The sequence below is a fragment of the Solanum verrucosum genome, unplaced genomic scaffold, assembly GCF_900185275.1.
Source record: "Solanum verrucosum unplaced genomic scaffold, falcon-dt-bn FXZP01000196.1, whole genome shotgun sequence".
Classification (NCBI taxonomy): Eukaryota; Viridiplantae; Streptophyta; class Magnoliopsida; order Solanales; family Solanaceae; genus Solanum; species Solanum verrucosum.
The window spans coordinates 1,891,323-1,911,530 of NW_026020420.1; the positions used below are offsets into that span (position 1 = coordinate 1,891,323).

Consider the following 20,208-nt stretch of genomic DNA (forward strand, 5'->3'; position numbering starts at 1 on the left):
AAGATGTTTCCTCGATTATCGCGAGTTCAAGCTTTGAAATCTACCTCACGCACAATGAGAGATATTAACGCAGCCTTTAAGTAATCTAAACCTATCGAAAGAGAGTCGTGGCAAAAGTTGTTGTTTTTGTGCCTAACCAAAAAATTACGGGTTCAAGCTGCGAAAACTAAATTACCTCTGATATAAATATAAAGTAAAATTACGTACAATAGACACATTATGATCCGACTAATAAAAGTGTGCCAATTAGGATAAAGTGAGTTTTTTTTTTTTGATGGGGACATGAAACTGCATGTTTTCTTACACGTAACATCTAAATCAATTAGAGAAATTTCTTAGAAATCACTTTAGTAAGCAGCAATTTCATATATAGTATTAATTAAAACCTCTTATTAGTGGTTTGATTTGATGTGTAAGCATCATATGGTATTTACGTGACACAAAATTATTTTATTTAGTTTTTGGCTTCTAAGGTTTGATATGGAAATGTGTTACTTCAAAGCAAAGAAATACATATGGGGAGCTACCAATGGTGGAATCGACGAGTCGTAAGTACTTATTCATCTTTAATCATAGGTCTCAGATTCGCCTTGGTTAGGAAGTGTTTTATCCCAATGTAGGACTTTTCGATGCAAATCTAAATTTAATTGGGTTCCTATGTAGATACTAACAAGTATTGTGGTGGAGTCGTAAGTACTCTTTCTTTCATCCTTAACAATCTTGGGTTTGAACCCCTACAGAGTCGCCTTTGTTAGGAAGTGTTTCCCCTAATGGCGCGAATTCAAATTTAATCAAGCTCCAACATGGATACTGAACGACAAATGTGAAACCAAAAAAAATACACATGGAGAGCCCGTGACGTTATTCAAAGGCTCCAATTAGGAAGTTAGGAAATGAGTTCTCATATTGGTCAGACTCGTAATTCACTTCTGATTTTGTATACCGGTCATAGTAACGTTAATTGTAGTTACATTCATAAGTAGTCTGGTCCATCGTAACATTATGATTTTAAAAAAAATACCGCCAGAACGACGTAAATCATTAGATAATTGTCAAGAGTAGTCTTATTTGTGTCCATAGGAGTATAGCACAAGTTTCTAGCTTGATTCTTCAAATGCTACACATAGATTATAAGATTTTTTTAGCACACATATATGATAGGATGAAATCTGGAGTTCGTCTCGACGTCCTCTTAGCCAGGTGGCCAGTTCATCTGTCGTCCCCCGAGAAGATGAAGGTGAAGATGGTAAACAGATTGGCCTGAAAACAACAATCTTCGAGTTAATATACATTTAAAATGGAACTACGATAACTGGAAACAACGGGAGCAAAGAAGTTACATACATCCATCAGGCCCATCGTTGATCACGAGTCTGAATCCATTCTCTAGAAGACCTTCCTGTTTGGCTACAAGCTTTGCTGTGTAGAGAAGTCGACCAAGAACATCACAGTTCTTTTCTTCAGCCTGAAAATAGAAACTCAAAACGAGAGGTTTCCATATTATAAAGCAGCATAGAGCCAATAGTACTCAAATCTTTCAAGAGATTCCCAGTTATGAAGGACGAAGGACATTGTTCTACGTACTCTAGACAAGTGTTCGTTCAGGAAACCAAAATATGTTATTCTCTATTCTCAAAAAATAAACTAGTGAGCGAAAAGAAAGACGAAAGAATGAAAGAAGATCAACCCCTCAAGCCACTAAATAGTAGCTTCACGGAATGCTGAGTGTCTTAACCAGCTCGGTTCTAAAGCTAAGTTCTAAAATCTTGTATCTCCTTTTTCTCGTCTTCATTACTATTTACTTCATTTGATCAGGCAAACCAAGGATCATATTAAAGAGCAGTATGTGAAATAAGTAAACATTTAGACTTCAAACCAACAAGTTTGGTGAAGCAATTGCTTCAACGCATCACCAATTCATGACTCGTATATTCTTTAGCAAAGGCAGTGCTTCATTGCGGTTCTTGTGTGCAGGCTATCAACAAATGAGCGACATACTAACAAATTGTGTATTAATAAGAGAGAACTTCTCAACTCCATCTTATGATTTGGGACCAAAAACCCCAAATTAGTCAGCAAATGAGTGACAAAGGATACAACATACCCGGTATAGTCCCCCACCGAGAACACATGATAAAAACTGCGTACATTGTACAGAGCAAGAAACAAGAAGTAAAAAATGAACGAACACAGAAAGAAACAGCTGATTTACAATAAAACACACAAACAAATAAACATGGAAAAACTCCCTAGTCCCTACACCTAGAGTAGCTCCATGGAGTGCTGTGATGAGCTAAAGCTTGTTTCTAATTTTTTGTTCTTTTTAATTCCATTTCTAACACTTTGTTTGATCAGAGATAGCGAGGATCGTTTTATTAAAGTGCAATCACATAAACCAAAGTACACCTCAAAGCAAATTAAATAACCAAAGATGGGCTCAAGTGTCATCATTTTTTTACTTCACTAAAATCACTACACCTCATATATTCTGAAGCACAAATACAGGACTTGCTGTGCCTCTAGTGTGCAACGTTTTAACAGCTATGAGCTCGTACGAAAAAAAATACCTTGGAAAGTCCGGTTAAGCCATCCCTGACCTTGGGAATAAGCAAAATGTGCACAGGAGCTTGGGGATTTATGTCTCTGAAAGCTAAAACCTGGCAAGAAAATGACAGAACCAAATATGAAATTCATTAAACATCAAAAGAATCAGCTGACACGAAAGCTTAAAGACTTGGGCATATTGATGCACGATTTCAAAATACACATACCATAAGCAGTGGATAAAGTACTGACAGCGCCCTAAAAAAGCAAATCATGATTCGTCGAGCACCTCTTACTACTCAAAAATACCACCGAAACACTATCCTTATTCGCAGAACCGCTTTTTGTATGATAACCATCTGTCACTTACTTTTGAACCTAACCAAAAAAAAACAAGTGGTGTCCACTCCTACTTCTATTCTGCAAGACACCTACATTTTCCATTTTTCTACGAACAAGCACTTCTCTTTCGTGGTAAAAATTGAGTAGTTGGAAGATCATACATAGATTCTTCACGTGCTCCTCCGGGGTATTACTATACAGGTACCAAAACGCACAACAGCATACCCAGTGTAAAATCCCACAACTGAGGTTTGCAGAGGGCGGTGCAACCACAGCCTTACCCCTACCTCATGAAGGTAGAAAGGGCGTTTCCAATAGACCCTCAACTCAAGTAAAACATATAAAAAACAAATAAACAAACCAAATACAGTAGCAAAGAAGTCACGCTGAAAACAACGAAAAAGAGAACAATAGCAACGCCAAAAAAAACATGATAATCAAAGCAAATCAAACATCAGGTAAAACCAAAACACTTAAACACAACGAAAAATTCCAGTACAAAACATTCTCCTCCAAACCAATCTCACCCAAATACACAAAAACAAACAAATACAGGACAAAAAATTAAACACATAACAAGCACACATACCTTGTCATCCTCAAATACAATATCTGCTGGGATTTCCTTGTTAATGATCTTGTCAAATCTGAAAATCAAGATTCAATTTTTAAGAAACCCCATTACAAAAACAGAGCTAATTACACATAAAATTGAAAAATAGACAGAAAAATGCATACATAGTAGGAGAATCTGACTGAAAATCAAGAATCAATTTTTAAGAACCCCCATTACAAAAACAGAGCTAATTAAACATAAAATTGAAAGATAGACAGAAAAATGCATACATGGTAGAAGAATCTGACTGAAAATCAAGAATCAATTTTTAAGAAAACCCCAACATAAAAACAGAGATAATTAAACATTAAACTGAAAAATATGAGGAGAAATGCATACATGGTAGGAGAATCTGAAGGAACAGCAAGAAGAGCAGCTTCTTTCTCAGAAGCCATGGCTGACTTCTTCTGATGAGTGAAGTGTGAAGTGAGTATTTGGAGTCTGCTCCTATTGGGGTTTTCTTCACTCATATTGTTGGTAACTACTTTATTGCTTTGTGGGTATAACAACTTATATTAGACAACAGATTAGTACTATAAGTTTCTCATAATTATGATTAGATATACCAAGTTTTTGTTTGTACAATACAAGAAAATATTATCCTGGAAAATAGTATGTGCAGATGTAGATGTAGATGAAGATGATGTGTGTAAAAAATTATCATCAATGTCGAATAACACTTAAGAAACTTATTTTTCAACATCCTTGATGAATTATTTTTAAAGAATTTCTTTTTGCGTAAAATATATTTTTCAACAAAAAAATTGATTAATTGAACATATGAAAATGTTTTCATCCACAAATTGATACCTTTGACCTTTCAACATATACTAGTAGAGGGGACACACATATTTTTATGGAAATTTAATTTAATATGTGATTTTAGTGTGAATAATTTCACTTAACTTATTTATTTTATAAAAAATCAACCTTTCTTACTGATCAACTAAACATTTGGCCTAACACTTCATTAGTATCGATAAATAGTTATTTATTCTTAGTTAGAGATTTTGAATTTAAATTTTGTTGATATACTAGGTGAAAAGAATATTGCAACATGTGAAGATATTTGGATATTGATGAGTTTGTTTGATGTTTGTAAATATTATATACAATACTAGGACTTAGAATCTAGTAGCTCATTGATCAAAAGTAGAAGTAATTTGGAAAAACAAAACTTTGTATTTCTATTATATCAAGAGCTAGATTATTAGCGATGAATTCGAATAAACTTAGTAATTTTTAATTGGACCATATATTTATATTAGAAATTTGATAATTAAGATGAGTTGTGAATTCAATGACAAGTTCACAATCGATAAGCTATAAATTTTGTATTCACCTTCAATTATATTGTGTGTTGAGTCCACCTCCTGAAATCATATGTATAACATATAACTACATTAATATGGGGTGGAAATTAAAAAAAGTTCATCATATTATGACGATTAAAGTTTGCATACAAAATATCCCATGCATCTTCGAGAGGATATCTAAGTTGTGAAAATCAAAAAATTCATCAACTCATAAATCTCCTAAACTAGTATTTACGATCATATACTACATATCCTTTAGAATAATTTTCTCATGGATTTACTTGCTTTACCAATATTGGGCTGGGATATCATGATGAAACTTCCTTAATTGACTAAACCCATTTGAAAAAAATTCTTGTTTTCTCTTTATGGGCTAGTGGGCCAAATAATACATTAGATCTTGCATTTCATGAGTCCCCCACATTTTAAAGTTTAATTAAGGTTTTAAGATATATATGATATACGAGAGTTAAACTGTCATGTCATTCAAAAAGATATTTAGAAAAAACATTTTAAATAGTGATTTTGTAATCTTGAAAAAGAAAATAGATTATCTATTATAACAAGTAAATATAATATGATAATGTAAAAAAAATCTTACTTTCACATTTATAATCTAGGACGATAAATGACATGTAAATTCCACCATAAGTTGTATAATGTAAATCTTATATACACTGTCAATATTGTATCACAATAGGACATGTTACTTGGTATAATAAGTAGATGTGAATTGATAGTGTAAAAATTTTTACACACTAACGATTGATGTACGATCAAACTTTTATATAATGTTGTTATATTTCTGGATATTCTTTTAATTGCTATATTATAATACTATCATTGAGAAGATATAATAGTAATTTTATGAGAATTTTTTTTTTTTACACAAGAGAGATATAGAAAAGGTCATTTTAAAAGTTCAATTTAATTCTACATGGCTATAAAACATCATTTCCTTAATATAACATAATATAATATAACACAACACGATAGATCAGTTAAAAAACATTTTTATTATAATATAACTTTGTTTGTCAAATATTTTCAATTACTTCATTACTCTCAAGACAAGAATCATATACCCTTAATATAAAAATCTATACAAAAAAAGAAACCTTGTGTTATTGTGTACGATCACATTATAATAAACCAAACAAGAATTAGGTAAATTATAAAAGAACACCTCATCCCTTTTTATTGAAACTATTTTTGTCAAATATATTATTTTTTCCACCGACAAAAATAGTCATCATTTATTCTTTAGAACCCCACAAATTAATTAATCATTTTGGCAATACACTAATGCCAAATTTTTATTCTATTAAGTCACTATCAAGTAGTCTAATCAAATAACAACTATATTGGTAAGAAAATCAGAATAAAGACAGATATATTTATTCCAAAATCTAGGAGTTTGAATCAAGAATAATAATCCAAAATTTAAATAACTACCATGATAGTGACAACAGCTTGATTAACAAGAGCTTAATTAGTTAATATCATGCTTATTATATAATTAAATTAAAAATAACATTAGTATAATGTTTTTTTAGTGGAATAATTAGCCGACACTATTGATTTAAGAGGTTACCATTATGTTTTTTAGCGGAAACAATTAATTAGCCAAAAACATTATAGGTTTATAGTTTGTTAGACACATAAATAATGAATTAGTTTGTACTACCTTCGTCACAAATTAAGTATCACTTTTTTAGAGTTAATTTAATTATTTGAATGGAATAAATAGTTGTAATTCTTCTTATGTCTATACGATGAAAACTGAAACTTTTTAAACGTAATCAAAAGCTTATATAGTTTGAAGTTCCAAAAAAAAAAAACGACAGATATTTTGGGACAAAAGGAGTAGTTCAAAACGTAAGTAAAATTTAATTATTTATTTTTTGTTTTGTTAGGTTACAACATCGGAAGGATATAATTAGGTAAACCAATTTGTGGATAACTACGATGTCCATATTATTATTATTATTTTGGGGTATTTTAAGAAGTGGAACATTTGCTATTATCTAGAACATGAACCTAATTTTGGATCGTTTTAGGGTTTAACGATTCTTTCTAGTATATTTCAATATTTGTAATATTATTTCTTGGAAATATGATTAGTATCTATGAGAACAAGAAAAGAATCAAAACTGACATCTTTGTTTATTGTTTAAAAAGGAAGAGATTTAGATTCGCGGTGGCGGAATTAGTTGAGCAGGTGATCTTTCAAATACGAAGCTGCAGAGTCTTCAGTTTGAAATCCTCCACATACCTTTCATAGTTAAATTAGGTGAGCAGGTGATCCTTCAAATAGGAAGTCGCATAGGAAGTCATAGAGTCTCAGGTTCGATATCCTCTACATACTTTTCCTGGCTGAATTAGTTGAACAGGTGAACTTTCAAATAGGAAGTCGCGGAGTTTCAAGTTCAAAATCCTCCACATACTTTTTCTAGCTAAAATGGTTGAGCAGTTGTTCCTTCAAATAGGAAGTCGCAGAGTCTTAGGTTCGATATCCTCTGCATTATTTTTCTGGCTGAATTAATTGAACATGTGAACTTTCAAATAGGAAGTCGCGGAGTCTAAGTTCAAAATCCTCCGCATAGTTTTTCTAGCTGAATTGGTTGAACATGTGATCTTTTAAATAGAAAGTCGCAGAGTCTTAGGTTCGAAATCCTCCGCATACTTTTTCTGACTAAATTGATCAAGTAGGTGATCTTTTGAATAAGAAGTCGCAGAGTCTCAGGTTCAAAATCCTCTACCTGTGTTTTTAATTGAACTCATCACACGAGACTTATCTACCACAATTTATGAACTATTACACTAAGACAAAATCTAACCTTGTGCACACTCGAAAATGTTTCTTTGTCAACAAACGAAAAGGACGAGATTTAGATTGTGACAATAATTAAAATTTCAATAAATAATATTAATGAGCAATTAGGTTCGAATTTATACTACTTCCCCCCCCCCCCCCCCCGCCCCCCGCCCCAATTAAATTAATTAATTATTCGTCCAACTAAATATATTCTAATATTTCACTTTTCAGAGGATGATTCCTATAACCACAGCAACAATACCAAGAACAACAGTAAAATGTTGGGTGAAACAGTTAGGAAAAATTTTACAATAAATTTTTTTTAAGTTATATATAATATAGACATAGTATTTTGTCCTTGTCTTTTAATTTCTTTATTATACAAATAAACCACTAATTACAACTTTGTTATTCTTAATTAATATTTTTTTTAGTAAGATTCCCTAAGTAATTAACCTTGGCTTTGTGCCTTTTTCAAGGTTTCAACTTTTTATTTTTGGACACATTTGTGCATGGTGAAGATGTAGTTAATCTCTGATCTAAAATTAACCCAATCTTAATCATTACTAAATAAAATTATATTTACTTTGATAATTTTAAACTTCATATAATTGCTGAAAAAATATATAATAATCCAAAAAATTGCAACCAAAAATAAAAGTGAGTATGTAGTTATTTATTCAAAAATATTGACTGATGCACATCGAGCCTCCAAATACATTGCATTCTTGGAAAATCCATGTATGGTAGGCCACACAATTAAAACAAAAGATTAATCAAGTTAGGCACTTTTAGTTCTAATATTCTTATTATTTATATAATAAAAGAAATATTTGTACCTACTTGAAAATGTCTCCTTCATTAAATATGAAAACACTAGAGTAATTAAATACAACTTGACTATCTTTAATTCTCTTAACTACTTATAATTAACGTCAAAGAGTTGATTCAAATGGTCAAGTAGGATTATCTAGTAAACTCACTAGTCCCAATAATAGATCACACGTCTTCACTCCTTTGAGTCAAGCTCACCATTCTCAAGACTTTTTTTAAAAAAAAAAAAAATCATCCTTAGTATGTGGTGGGACGATAAAAATTCTTTTATTCATAATCATAAATCTCAAATTTTGCTAAAGAAATGAATCTTATGTCTAATTCAATTCTCGTGAGATGAGGATTATCAAAAATTATACACATGGGTATATAATTTTCAATTCAATTGATATAGGACTCGACACCCTCTATATGCTTAGGATTGCATGCACATCAATCTGGAGTAAGGATAATATAAAATGGGGCAATATCTAGTTAGAAAAAAATTGAAATAATCTTGATTCTGATATCATGATTAAAAATAAATGAATATCGAGCCTAACTCATATCTACAAGTTAGTTCATGAGGTGAAGATCCAAAACCATATATATAAAAGGCACATAATCTTTGTTCGCACTGATGTGAGGCTCAACAAGTTTAAGCTCTCATAATGGAATCGTCATTCATAGAGAACACTTTAACTTATCCATAAAATGAAATTTTTTAACACGAATTTGAATTAATCAAGTTCAAGATTAGATACTAGACACCGAATAAGAAATATTTTTTTTTTGTGTGTGTGGCTGGATTTAGGGTTTCCTCTTTTTAGTAGATGGCATACCCTACCAAAAACATTAAACCAAGGGTTTCTAACACTACTATTATAGTCTTGCTTTTTAAGAGTGTATATATAATATATGATGTTATGTATTTAAAAATGACAAGTTTGTATCTTTGTGGATTAAAGTTAGAAAAAAAGTCTAAAATGTCAATATTCACATATAAGAAAATGCATATGTTAAAAAGAGTAAGTGATAAATCATTGGTATATGTTTTTTGATGTTCCCTTAGATCACTTTTCAACAAAGACTGCTTTTGGTGTCCTTTGTTTCAAGAGGGACATCTCAACAAACCCAATTACAAACATCTTTTGTGGGGTAAAATTAAAGAGTTAGGAACAAATCAATTCTTAGGAGAACTTTTCTCTCTATCTCTTTCCATCTATCATAATAGATCAGACTATCTATTAATTGATTTGAATATATATAATACGCTATGAAACAGGCGAAATAGATAAAATTATAATCTTCATACATTAAAACAGGATATTCATCACGTTTTTTGTTAATTTTTGCTACGAAACTATAACCTCTACGATAATTAAGAGTAATGTGAAGCATATAGAAGTACTCGCTCACTCTGTTAAATTGCTATTCACGAATGAATTGATCAAAAAACCAAAAAATGATTCGCTTTTGATCACAACGAAGACCCAATGTTGTTTGTGCATAGGACCGTCCCCCACTTCCCAGAGTTTGAAAAATTAAAATTGTACATTAACACTCCTCGAAAGTTTTTACATTATTGTGTTAAGTTGATCTACAATAACATACAACTCTTTTAACACAAGCTTAATATGGTAATCAGAAATATAGAATAATGTTAGCAATATTTTATAATATTTTACGTACTTTATTTGTGGAATTACATTAAATTTGTTGTTTTAGCTTCTAAATTTTATTTCATTTTTTAGGAAAAGAAACATGAATTAGGCACCTCATGCATGAATAATAATTATGGTGGGAATCAATCATTTTTCAATTTCCTAAATTTAAGTTTTATGTTTTGACAATAACTAATAAAGAATTTGTGTCACTAGTGTAGTAGCTATGATTGAAATTTCAACAAAAAGATTGTGACAATTATTATAGTGGGAATCAAGCAAACGTGGCATACTGGCTATAAAGTGTTAGGTAAACTCAGAAAAGATAATTATTGTGCTTTTAATAATTACCTTAAAGAAATATAAAGATTGTACATAGATTTTGTTCATATGAGCTTAATAAATAGAGTAAATATTAGTCGGTGCATGACACTTTATATAATCGATTTCAACTTATTTAAAATTAAATTATTTTTATGTGTAATTAAATTAATTAAAAAAATTGAACTTTTACCCTCGTTCAAACATTTATATTTAAAATACCAAAACATTGACGATACTTGTATATATTCAAGGGACAAATGACAAATATATATATCTCTGACTATCATAAATAGTATGCAAATATCTTTTGTTATACTTTTGGGACATTGGTGCCTTGCAATTCAAAAACTAGAGTATATATAGCCTTTACTCTAACAGAAGACTACATAAGGGCACGTGGTGCAATTTTATCTATCGGGTCGACGGATAATATTATGATACGTGTATGTCCATCAGTATAAAAGATATATATGATTTAATTTTTGGACGACATAACACCAATGTCCTAAAAGCATAATGGAGGGTATCTGCATACCATTTATGATAGTTCGAGGGTATATTTGTCATTTTGCCCATATTCAATAATGAATACACAAATCAAGTAAAATTATTACAACCTTAAATGTAATTTATTTTGATAGACTTTCGTCCTAAAATAAGTATCGCCTGAGCCAAAAAAATTGTCTCAAAATAAATGTCATCTTCAGAAGTTAGGAGAAAAATTAGTATGTTTTTTAATTATACCTCTATAATCTATTTACTTAGTAGAGTTCAGTTTTTTAAAAATATTTATTAAATAGAATTAGTTCGATAAACTATATTTATTGATTTTTTTTAATGAACATAATTTTTATTAAGACACTAATTTTGAAACATAAAATGTATAGATTAGAGAAAAATTATCAAGTCTTCATTATTAACAAACAAAAGAATGTGTATTGGTGAATTGTTCTTCTTTGAAAAAATATTGTTTTGAAATAATCACAAAAACCAATAAATTAAAATTTTCAAATTTTGGGAAAAAAAAAATCTTTTTAATTCCAAAAGATGTCAAAAAAAAGGTGATGTGTAAAAGCCCAATAAAGTGAAAACTGACACACGTGCAAAGACAAGATTGAACCACACGTGTGCATAACGGAAAACATCGTCATGCGAAAAAGTGACGACCGTTTCATTTTCCTCTTTTAACAACAAAAAATGCGTCCCACTTTCCCATAAAAACAAAAACGCACGGTTATGATAGAGTGATAACTATTTTTTCATTCTTAATTATAAGTATCGAGTTTGAATTTTCCTAATTTCTCTAAATACGGAATCATCTTTATTACATTGCCTTTTACCCTTTAATGTAGGACATTCCAGCACAAGTACAAACTTAATCGAACTCCAAACCTAAATAATAATAATATACATTGAATAATATGAAATTAAAGTACACCACACTACTAATACTCACAAGTGAAATGAACATAAGGTGTACCATCTACTATTCTTTCTGTCCACTTTTAATTGTCATTTGCGCTTTTCGAAAATTAATTTGACTAATTTTCAAAATGAACATTAATTCGAGTTTTTAAACAAAAAAATTAGATATTAAAAATTTATATGAAAAGTACTATAAATTGCAATTTTCTTACATATCAATATGATAAAAAAAAAATACATCGTAAAATATTAGTCAAAATTCTTATCATTTGACTCTAAAAAGAAAACTATGACAATTAAAAATGGATAGAACAAATATTTTTTTATCGTAATCACCTTCATATATTTTTTTCTATATAAGATTATATATTCAGTAAACTGAAATATCTATGATTATTAAATTTTAATCTACATCTTAATATTCATATGTTGTACTCTAACTCTAATAAAAAAATGAGACCTCAAATGAAAAACTAAATAATAATAATAATAATAATAATAATAATGGATAATATAAAGTTTTTTTAGGACAAAAGTAAGCGTTACAAAGAATATTATAACAGAATGATAGAAAAAGGCTGAAAAAGAAACCGTTGTTTGCGCCATAGGTTTTTCCCATTCCACGTTTGGTCCAATCCCACGTAATTTATCACGTACAACCCCACTCCTTTAACCCCCACAACTGTCCTTTACTACAATATTTCCGATATATTACGATTATTTTATTTTGTATTTGATCGAAAATATATTTCATCTCTTACTTTCAATCAAACGAACCCTAAGGGTAGCTTTTGGATTACGTATCATACCATTTATATCGTAATGATGAGATAAATTATAATATATATATGATGAAATAACAGATAATTAATCTTCGAACGATTTGTTTACAACGAAACGATCCCTAAGGATAGGATGAAATCTATGTATATTCTATTAAAATTTTATCATACTATACTCGATATGTTATAAATAGTAAATAAAAGTTCCGCCTCTATTTTGGACTTTAGAGTCAAATTGACACGGTATACACCGACAAAGGGATCTTGATTAACATTTTTTTTAAACCTATTGATGCCTATAATAATTAATATTTTTTTTTGTAGTTTCTTTCGATGTTAAATTTGTTAGGTTATAGTGTCTACTTTTAAAAAAAAATAATTGTAGTGTTTAAGATTGAGATGGATAAAATCACTCTATCCTCTATAGCAATTTTTGAATTCAAATGAAGACTCCCTTATAAATATCATGTCCGTTTTAATTTATATAATGTAGTTTGACTTATCAAAGAATTTAATAAAAAAAATTTAATTTTTAAAATTTATAATTTAAAATAAATCATAAATATTTGTATAACTATAAATCATCTCATTGAAGTAAAATAAACATTCTAAAATTAAATTGCCACTAAATATGAAAATGTGTCATTCGCTTTTTAATCGACTACAAAAAAAAATGTCATATAATAATTTTTAAAAAGTATTTTCTTTTTAAACAAATCTTGTATAAAGTATTTATAAATAAATTAATCGAGTCAGTAGATTTCAAATACAAAAACGAAAAAAGAACAAATAGATTCTATTTTCATGAAAATTCGAGAGTAGCACTCGTTACAAGAAATAAAGAGCACAAAGTCCAAGTGCAACAGTGTGTGTTAATGGAAGTTCCCACCCACCCACACGAGCGGTTCTCATTTTCCCACACACACGACCACACTTAATTTTAAACTATTTTAAAATTATTTTTATTATTTTATTGTCTACTTTAATTATTATTGTTACAACCGAAAGTATAATAAATTAGAGTATTATTATTATTATAATTACTAACAAATTACATAGTATAAGAAAAAAAAGTTACATTTATGTAATTTTTATTTATATTACTATTGTATTAACTTTTCGATTGACGTTTTTGGTTAAAGACAACGGTCTAGCCATTATTATTTTTTTACTTTATAATATTATGACTGAATTTTTTTTGCAATTATTGAGAAAATATTTGAATTTGAGATCTTTAGTTAAGAATAAATAAATTATTGGTATCTTGGTGATATTGTTTATCTTAAATATAAATAAACTCAACTTATTATACTCCCTCCAATTGCTTTCAGTTGTCATAGTTTCCTTTTTTTAGATTCAAATGATAAGAACTTTGAATAATACTTTAGGATGTATTTTTTCATTATGCAAAAAAATTGTAATTTATAATATTTTTCATATAGTTTTTGAATATCTAAATTTTTAGTTTGAATTATTGATTTAATGTGATCTAATATAACTTTAAAAATTAGTCAAATTAACTTTTGAAAAGCGAAACATGACAACTAAAAATGAATCAAGGGAGTAAAAAAGTAATTTATTATAGTGTAATATGTATTAATTAGGCATGATTAAGTGCTGAAAATAATTATGCATCTGTTTAAACAACAACAATTCTAATATATTCAATGTAATACATATAGAAAATTAAGCATGTAAAACAAATACATAGTAAAGAATCCATATTGAAAATAATTGGGAATAAAACATTAACAACCACAAATAATATAATAAATAAAGCTAAAGACGTGATAAAATCAAAGAATAAGATAATAAGAAGGTAATAAAAATAATACTGATTTGAAAGTCGTGTAAATATTTGCTAAAATATAGAGTAGGTTATAGCAAAAAAAAAAATTTTAAAAAAATAATAAAAAAGAGAATTTTGATTCCTAGAAAAATGAAAGAATCGTGTAAGTTTATTTTTATTTATTTATTTAATATATTTTTTGTTTTATTGTTTTTATTTTCTTATATATTCAATGAAAAGACGATTCTGTTTCATGATTCTCGTCACTTGGTCCTTTTTAAACGTTACGACTCTTTTTCTTTTTGTTCCCTTATGCTCTCATTTCTTCTCTAAACATCAACAATGAAATTACTCTTTCTTCTTTTTTTGGTCTAATTTTCTGACCAAAATTTAATCTTTTTTCAAAACTATTGCCTACCCATTTTTCCTTTTTCAAAGCAGAAAAAAACCCATTTTGAATCTTTAATTTTGGTTTAGTAAATCATTTTTCTAACTATTACAAAAAAAGGTGTCTTTAAACACATGAATAGTGGTGTTGGTTCTTGTTATGTTCAACAAATGAACTTTTTAGTCCCTTGTGTTGAAGAAAATCCTTGGATATTACATCAAATGGAAAATAAGTTTAAGGATGAAGAAGAGGGATTAGTAGATTTAATTGGGATTAAGGAGACTAATCATAATAATAATATTAATGGGGGTACAAAGTTATGTGCTAGAGGTCATTGGAGACCTCATGAAGATGCAAAGCTTAAAGAACTTGTTGGTCAATATGGTCCACAAAATTGGAATCTCATTGCTGAAAAACTTGAAGGAAGATCAGGTAATATTTCATTACTCATTTTTTTTGGGTATTTTTGTTGGATATATTCAATGAAGTGTTCATATAGTATAAAGTTTGTTTAATATGTTTAATTAAAATGTTTTTACATAGTGGCGGATCTAACTATGAGTTCTGAAATTGTGGTTAGTCTCGCTACCTCTTTAGTTAGTTATCGTCCTCCACTTGCTCATTTGCAATTATTATCACAAGAAAGTCGAATCACAAGAATGGGGCTAGAGTTCAGTCTTGGTTGGTTCTATTTCTTTGTGGTAAAAAAAAAAGGCTAAGCCACCAAACCTTGAAGGAGTTAGAAGATATATCACGTCTTTTGTAGTCAATGAAGTGGTTGAGATCCACGTTCGAATCCCAATGGAGACAAAAATTCTTCTCATTTATCTTAGTCTTGATGGATAGAGATTATCTAGTACTTATTGCTGGTAGGAGATGACAGTTATCCAATGAAATCAATCAAGACATGTGAAAGTCATCAACCTACAAATCACTTTTTAACTACTCAAAATCTACCACGTCTAAATTCTGAATCCCATGACTTGCTTTTTTTTTTTTACTCAGAACTCACAACGTCTAAATTCCGATTCTTTTTTTCTTTTTTAGGGAAAAGTTGTAGATTGAGATGGTTTAATCAACTAGATCCAAGAATCAACAGAAAAGCATTCTCAGAAGAAGAAGAGGAAAGATTATTAGCAGCACACAAAATGTATGGCAACAAATGGTCAATGATTGCAAGGCTATTCCCAGGGAGGACAGACAATGCAGTGAAGAATCATTGGCATGTCATAATGGCAAGAAAACATAGAGAACAAAATAGTGTGTATAGAAGAAGAAAAACATCAAATTTGCAACAAATTATTGCTCCAAATAACAATAATAATATTAATAATGATGATATGATCATACAAAGTGATTCAACAATTTCTAGCAACATTGTTGATGATCTTCAAAGTGATTCAACTTGCACTGATCTTTCACTTACTCCATCTTCTTCTAAAGCCATTATTCATCCTTTTCTTATGACAAGATTTAATCATCATCATGTGGAGCATCAAGGAATCATTTATTCTAACAAAGGTATAAGCTTTTTCTTCCTTCTTTTTTACTTATTTAAAAACGAGTTTAAGTTATATATACTGACGGTATAAAATATGTATATTTCTATTATCACTATAGTTAAAACCTGTGATTTTTATGATGTTTGAATGCTTCAAAAATGTTAGGAGTGTACATCATATCCTTTAAAGTAGGTATATTTGAAGGGTTATGGTCACTCAACCGATAGAGCTAGTTTTTTTCTCTTGATTCCAATTTTCTTCGAAAAAAAATGGTTTTTTAAGATAATAACTACTTCCGTCTCATATTTATTGTCTACTTTATTATAAATAGTTGTACCTAATTACTTGTCAATATACAAAATAAAAAATTAATTGATTTTTACTCATTTTACTCTTAAAGTAAAAAAGTTTGTTAAGTTTAAAAAACACTTTTTAAGGGGTAAGTAAAACTACCCATAAAGGGGAAAGTGGACAACTAATATATAGGATAGAGTAAGTATTAGTTAAGTGACTATACGAGAAATCAACTCTGACCCATTTCCAAAGGATTTGACACAAATACAATAATATTTTTGAAAAGTCTGAAGAAACATTTGCTTGTAACAACTAGTGTATTATTATTTCTAGTAAATTACCATCAATATATGTAAATCTTTTTAATTATTTTATTTTTTGTTTTAATATAGGGTTGTCAAGAGATGAAGAAGAGATGAAAATGGGCTTGTATGGAAATATGTCAGATACAAATTCAGATATTTCAGCATCTGAGTCAGTAGCCAACAACATGACCAATATTGTCAAGATTTATGAAGAAGATGAAGATGTAAAAACTGTGAACTTCATTGATTTTCTTGGAGTTGGAGCCACTTGAAAATTAAATATAAGTGGGATTTTGAGGGTATTTTATTTTATTTTATTACATAATATAATGTGGAATTGTAGTAACAATTAATAGAAGCTAATTAAGAGTTTTGTTTTGTCAACGGATGAAGTAGGATTAATTAGTTTGTAACTTGGTGGTGATTGCTTAATATTGCCTCTAATTATTCTCTATTAATAGAGTTATCTTGAAATACTAGTAGTTCTTTGTGGTTTGTATAGTCTTCTATATTAATGGGAAAAAAAAAAAGGCTTTGAAGGGTAGATGATTCTTTAAGGTTTAGTTTGTTTTATTAAGATTATATGACACTTGAATTTAGATGTACTATTAAGATGTGTATTAAGATTTAGAGGTTTAAATATGAATACAGATATGAATATTAGAGATGTTGCATTAAGATCTGAATACTAAAATAAGTAAGACGGTTTGTTTTTCTCAATGTTTGAATGTATAAAATTTGTTTGACTTAGTATTATATAAATAAATTATTTCAGATATTTATATGACAATTGATAATGGTGATGCCTAACGATAATGATTGTCTGGTCGATTTGGAATGGTGTTGATTGATGATGGTGGTTTGTGAGTTGTGTTTTATGAACTAGTGATTGGTAATAGTGATTAACCATGATTATTATTGATAGCGATCGATAACTAGTAGTGGAATAATATTGATACTAATGGCGATGATGAATGATAATGTTAGCTAGTGATATATAATGTTGATTAATAGTGATAAGTACTCCCTCCGTCCCTATTTACTTGTCCATATTTCCTTTTTTAGTTGTCCCTATTTAGTTGTCCATTTTGACAAATCAAGAAAGGACAACAAATTTTTTCCTATTATATCCTTATTTACACTTCTTGAAAATTGTAAAAGTGTATGTTGTTTCCCTCCAATTTATTTCACTTGAATTCAAATAAGTGGTTGTAATTTTGAAGTGAAAAGTTGTCATAAGGTTAAAATTATAACTTCACTGTGCTAATCATTGTTGCCTTAATCTGTGTGTCATTTCTAAAGTAGACAACTAAAAAGGGACGGAGGGAGTATCAGAATAGTGATTAGTGGATGTAATAATGATTGGTGATCATAATTATAAATAATAATTAATAGTGCTCATAATTGATTTTGATGCTTAACGATAAGGATAGTGATGGTTGTAGTTGATTTGAAGATGGTGGTTGTGGATGACATAATGATAATTAACGATGGTGATAATTGTGGCTGAAATGGTGTGATTTTCAAAATAATTCAAACGAAGTCTATTTAGTTTGAATGACATTGAAGTATTAATTGTAGTTTTTGGCATATCAGGCAAAAGATAAAGAAAAAAGGGGTTTATTAGCCTATCTTTTATGACTTTTTTGTTTGGAGTTTGGTATACTTTTGTTGACTGCCTGTGATAGTGATTTGTTGAAAATAATTTTATTATATTTTTGCATGTTTTCTTTTAATAATTACCAAATACCTTTTACACGTGTGCTTCATGATGACTTCTTTCTGGCATGCTTTTAAATTTTGCATGAAATAATTAACTCCTTTTTTTACTATTTCTAATTGGATTAAGTGAACCTAATCAACTATAGGATAAAATAATAAAAGATAAACACATAACTCATATGAAATCAATAACATGAGTAAATTCTATTGAGAGCTATTATCCTTCTTTATTTCGAACTTAAAATCGGCAATATGAACGAGCTCGTACGATAATCAGTTTACTAGCAATAGTGTAATATTACAGTTCGATACATAAATTATTATAAAAAGTCTGAATAGGATCAAAGCAAAGGGCAGAGGCCAATTCAAGGCACCATTATATTAACATAGGCGTTACGCAAAACTTTCAATGATGATTTGAGGGATAATATCGTGTCTAATTAATTATAGTGGTGTGAGCAATAAGCGAAAATACAAATATATAGTCAAATATTTTGGAAGTTATGGAAGCAACAACTTCAACTTACAGTCCACGGTGCAACATAGATAACATACCTAATACAAATATTAGTTATTAATTTTACTCAAAATTGTGACATATATATCACATGAAAATAATTTTACCATTTGGTCCAAGTTCACGTGAATAAGATAAAGCTGAAAGATTTGAGAGAATATTTTCTCCAATCAATTCCTAATTATCTGCAGAAATACTGCAGACAGTCTTGTCTTTAATCTTTATCATGATGGATTGATAGTCTTCACACACAGGGAAGAAAGATTCCTTTGTTTACTTGTCATTTGTTTGCACTTAACGAAAGTTTTAATCTTAATTAATCATATTTCGGTTATAAAAGTCTATTTATTCATTGAGATGATTTGATAGCCAGTTAGAATCAAGTAGTTTCATCTTTTATCCTACCTAAGATATTCCCGATTTGCTTATAGCTTATACATGTATTTAGGATGTGAATTTTTAAATGCGTATTAATTTTAAACATAAATAACTTATTTTTCCTAACTAGCTACTAAATATTATATAACTTATACAAAAATTAATATATGAATAAATTACTTCTCTACTAAATACAAGTGTATTTGTTTTTTATAATTTTATTACCGCTTAATGGATCTAAATAGATCTGAACTATTGAAATATATAATAAAATCTTAATATTATTAGCATGTCTATTTTAAAATTTCTACAAAGATGATAGGTGATTTATCACTACTCCATTCATTTTCATGACTAATTCCACCATTATCAACTACCACCGCGCACCACCACCATCATCAGCCGCACCCTGATGTGGGATTGGACCGAACAACAAATGTTTGCAGAATATTTTTCAAAAATAGGAACAAAAGTGATCAGTAGACGTTATTTCTACGAAAGATAAAGATGGCTTATATGAAGATGGCTCAGGAGGAGAACTTGTCACAGAGACAGAAATCTTGTCAAAACTGGTGAGTAATTTAACTGTCTTATCGAAAGAAAAGTAATGTAGGCAACGGAGAATCTTAATAGCTCAGTTGATTGATTGGCTACCTGAACTCTCATCTT

General features: G+C 29.3%; 2 protein-coding genes and 1 long non-coding RNA gene across 5 annotated transcripts in view; 1 reads left to right on the top strand and 2 right to left on the bottom strand.

The window, feature by feature from the left end:
- LOC125840965 (uncharacterized) overlaps positions 1–20,208 on the bottom strand; it is a 229,332-nt gene that overhangs the window by 128,636 nt on the left and 80,488 nt on the right. Inside the window, exon 1 of one of the 3 annotated variants that reach the window (XR_007443771.1) lies at positions 831–840. The exons of the other annotated variants lie outside the window; for them this stretch is intronic. This is a non-coding gene — a long non-coding RNA (uncharacterized LOC125840965). Of the gene's footprint in view, positions 1–830; positions 841–20,208 lie in introns of those variants that run through there. 3 annotated transcript variants of the gene reach the window in all.
- On the bottom strand, positions 1,149–4,000 carry LOC125840956 (14 kDa zinc-binding protein). The gene is made up of 5 exons (XM_049519944.1): positions 3,842–4,000; positions 3,476–3,533; positions 2,568–2,657; positions 1,345–1,465; positions 1,149–1,260 (listed from the first exon to the last, which is right to left on the bottom strand). The coding sequence occupies exons 1-5, from the start codon at positions 3,970–3,972 to the stop codon at positions 1,193–1,195; spliced, it is 468 nt and encodes a 155-aa protein (XP_049375901.1). The 5' UTR covers positions 3,973–4,000; the 3' UTR covers positions 1,149–1,192.
- On the top strand, positions 14,687–17,398 carry LOC125840945 (transcription factor MYB54-like). Its single transcript, XM_049519929.1, has 3 exons — positions 14,687–15,253; positions 15,869–16,342; positions 17,010–17,398. The coding sequence occupies exons 1-3, from the start codon at positions 14,956–14,958 to the stop codon at positions 17,192–17,194; spliced, it is 957 nt and encodes a 318-aa protein (XP_049375886.1). The 5' UTR covers positions 14,687–14,955; the 3' UTR covers positions 17,195–17,398.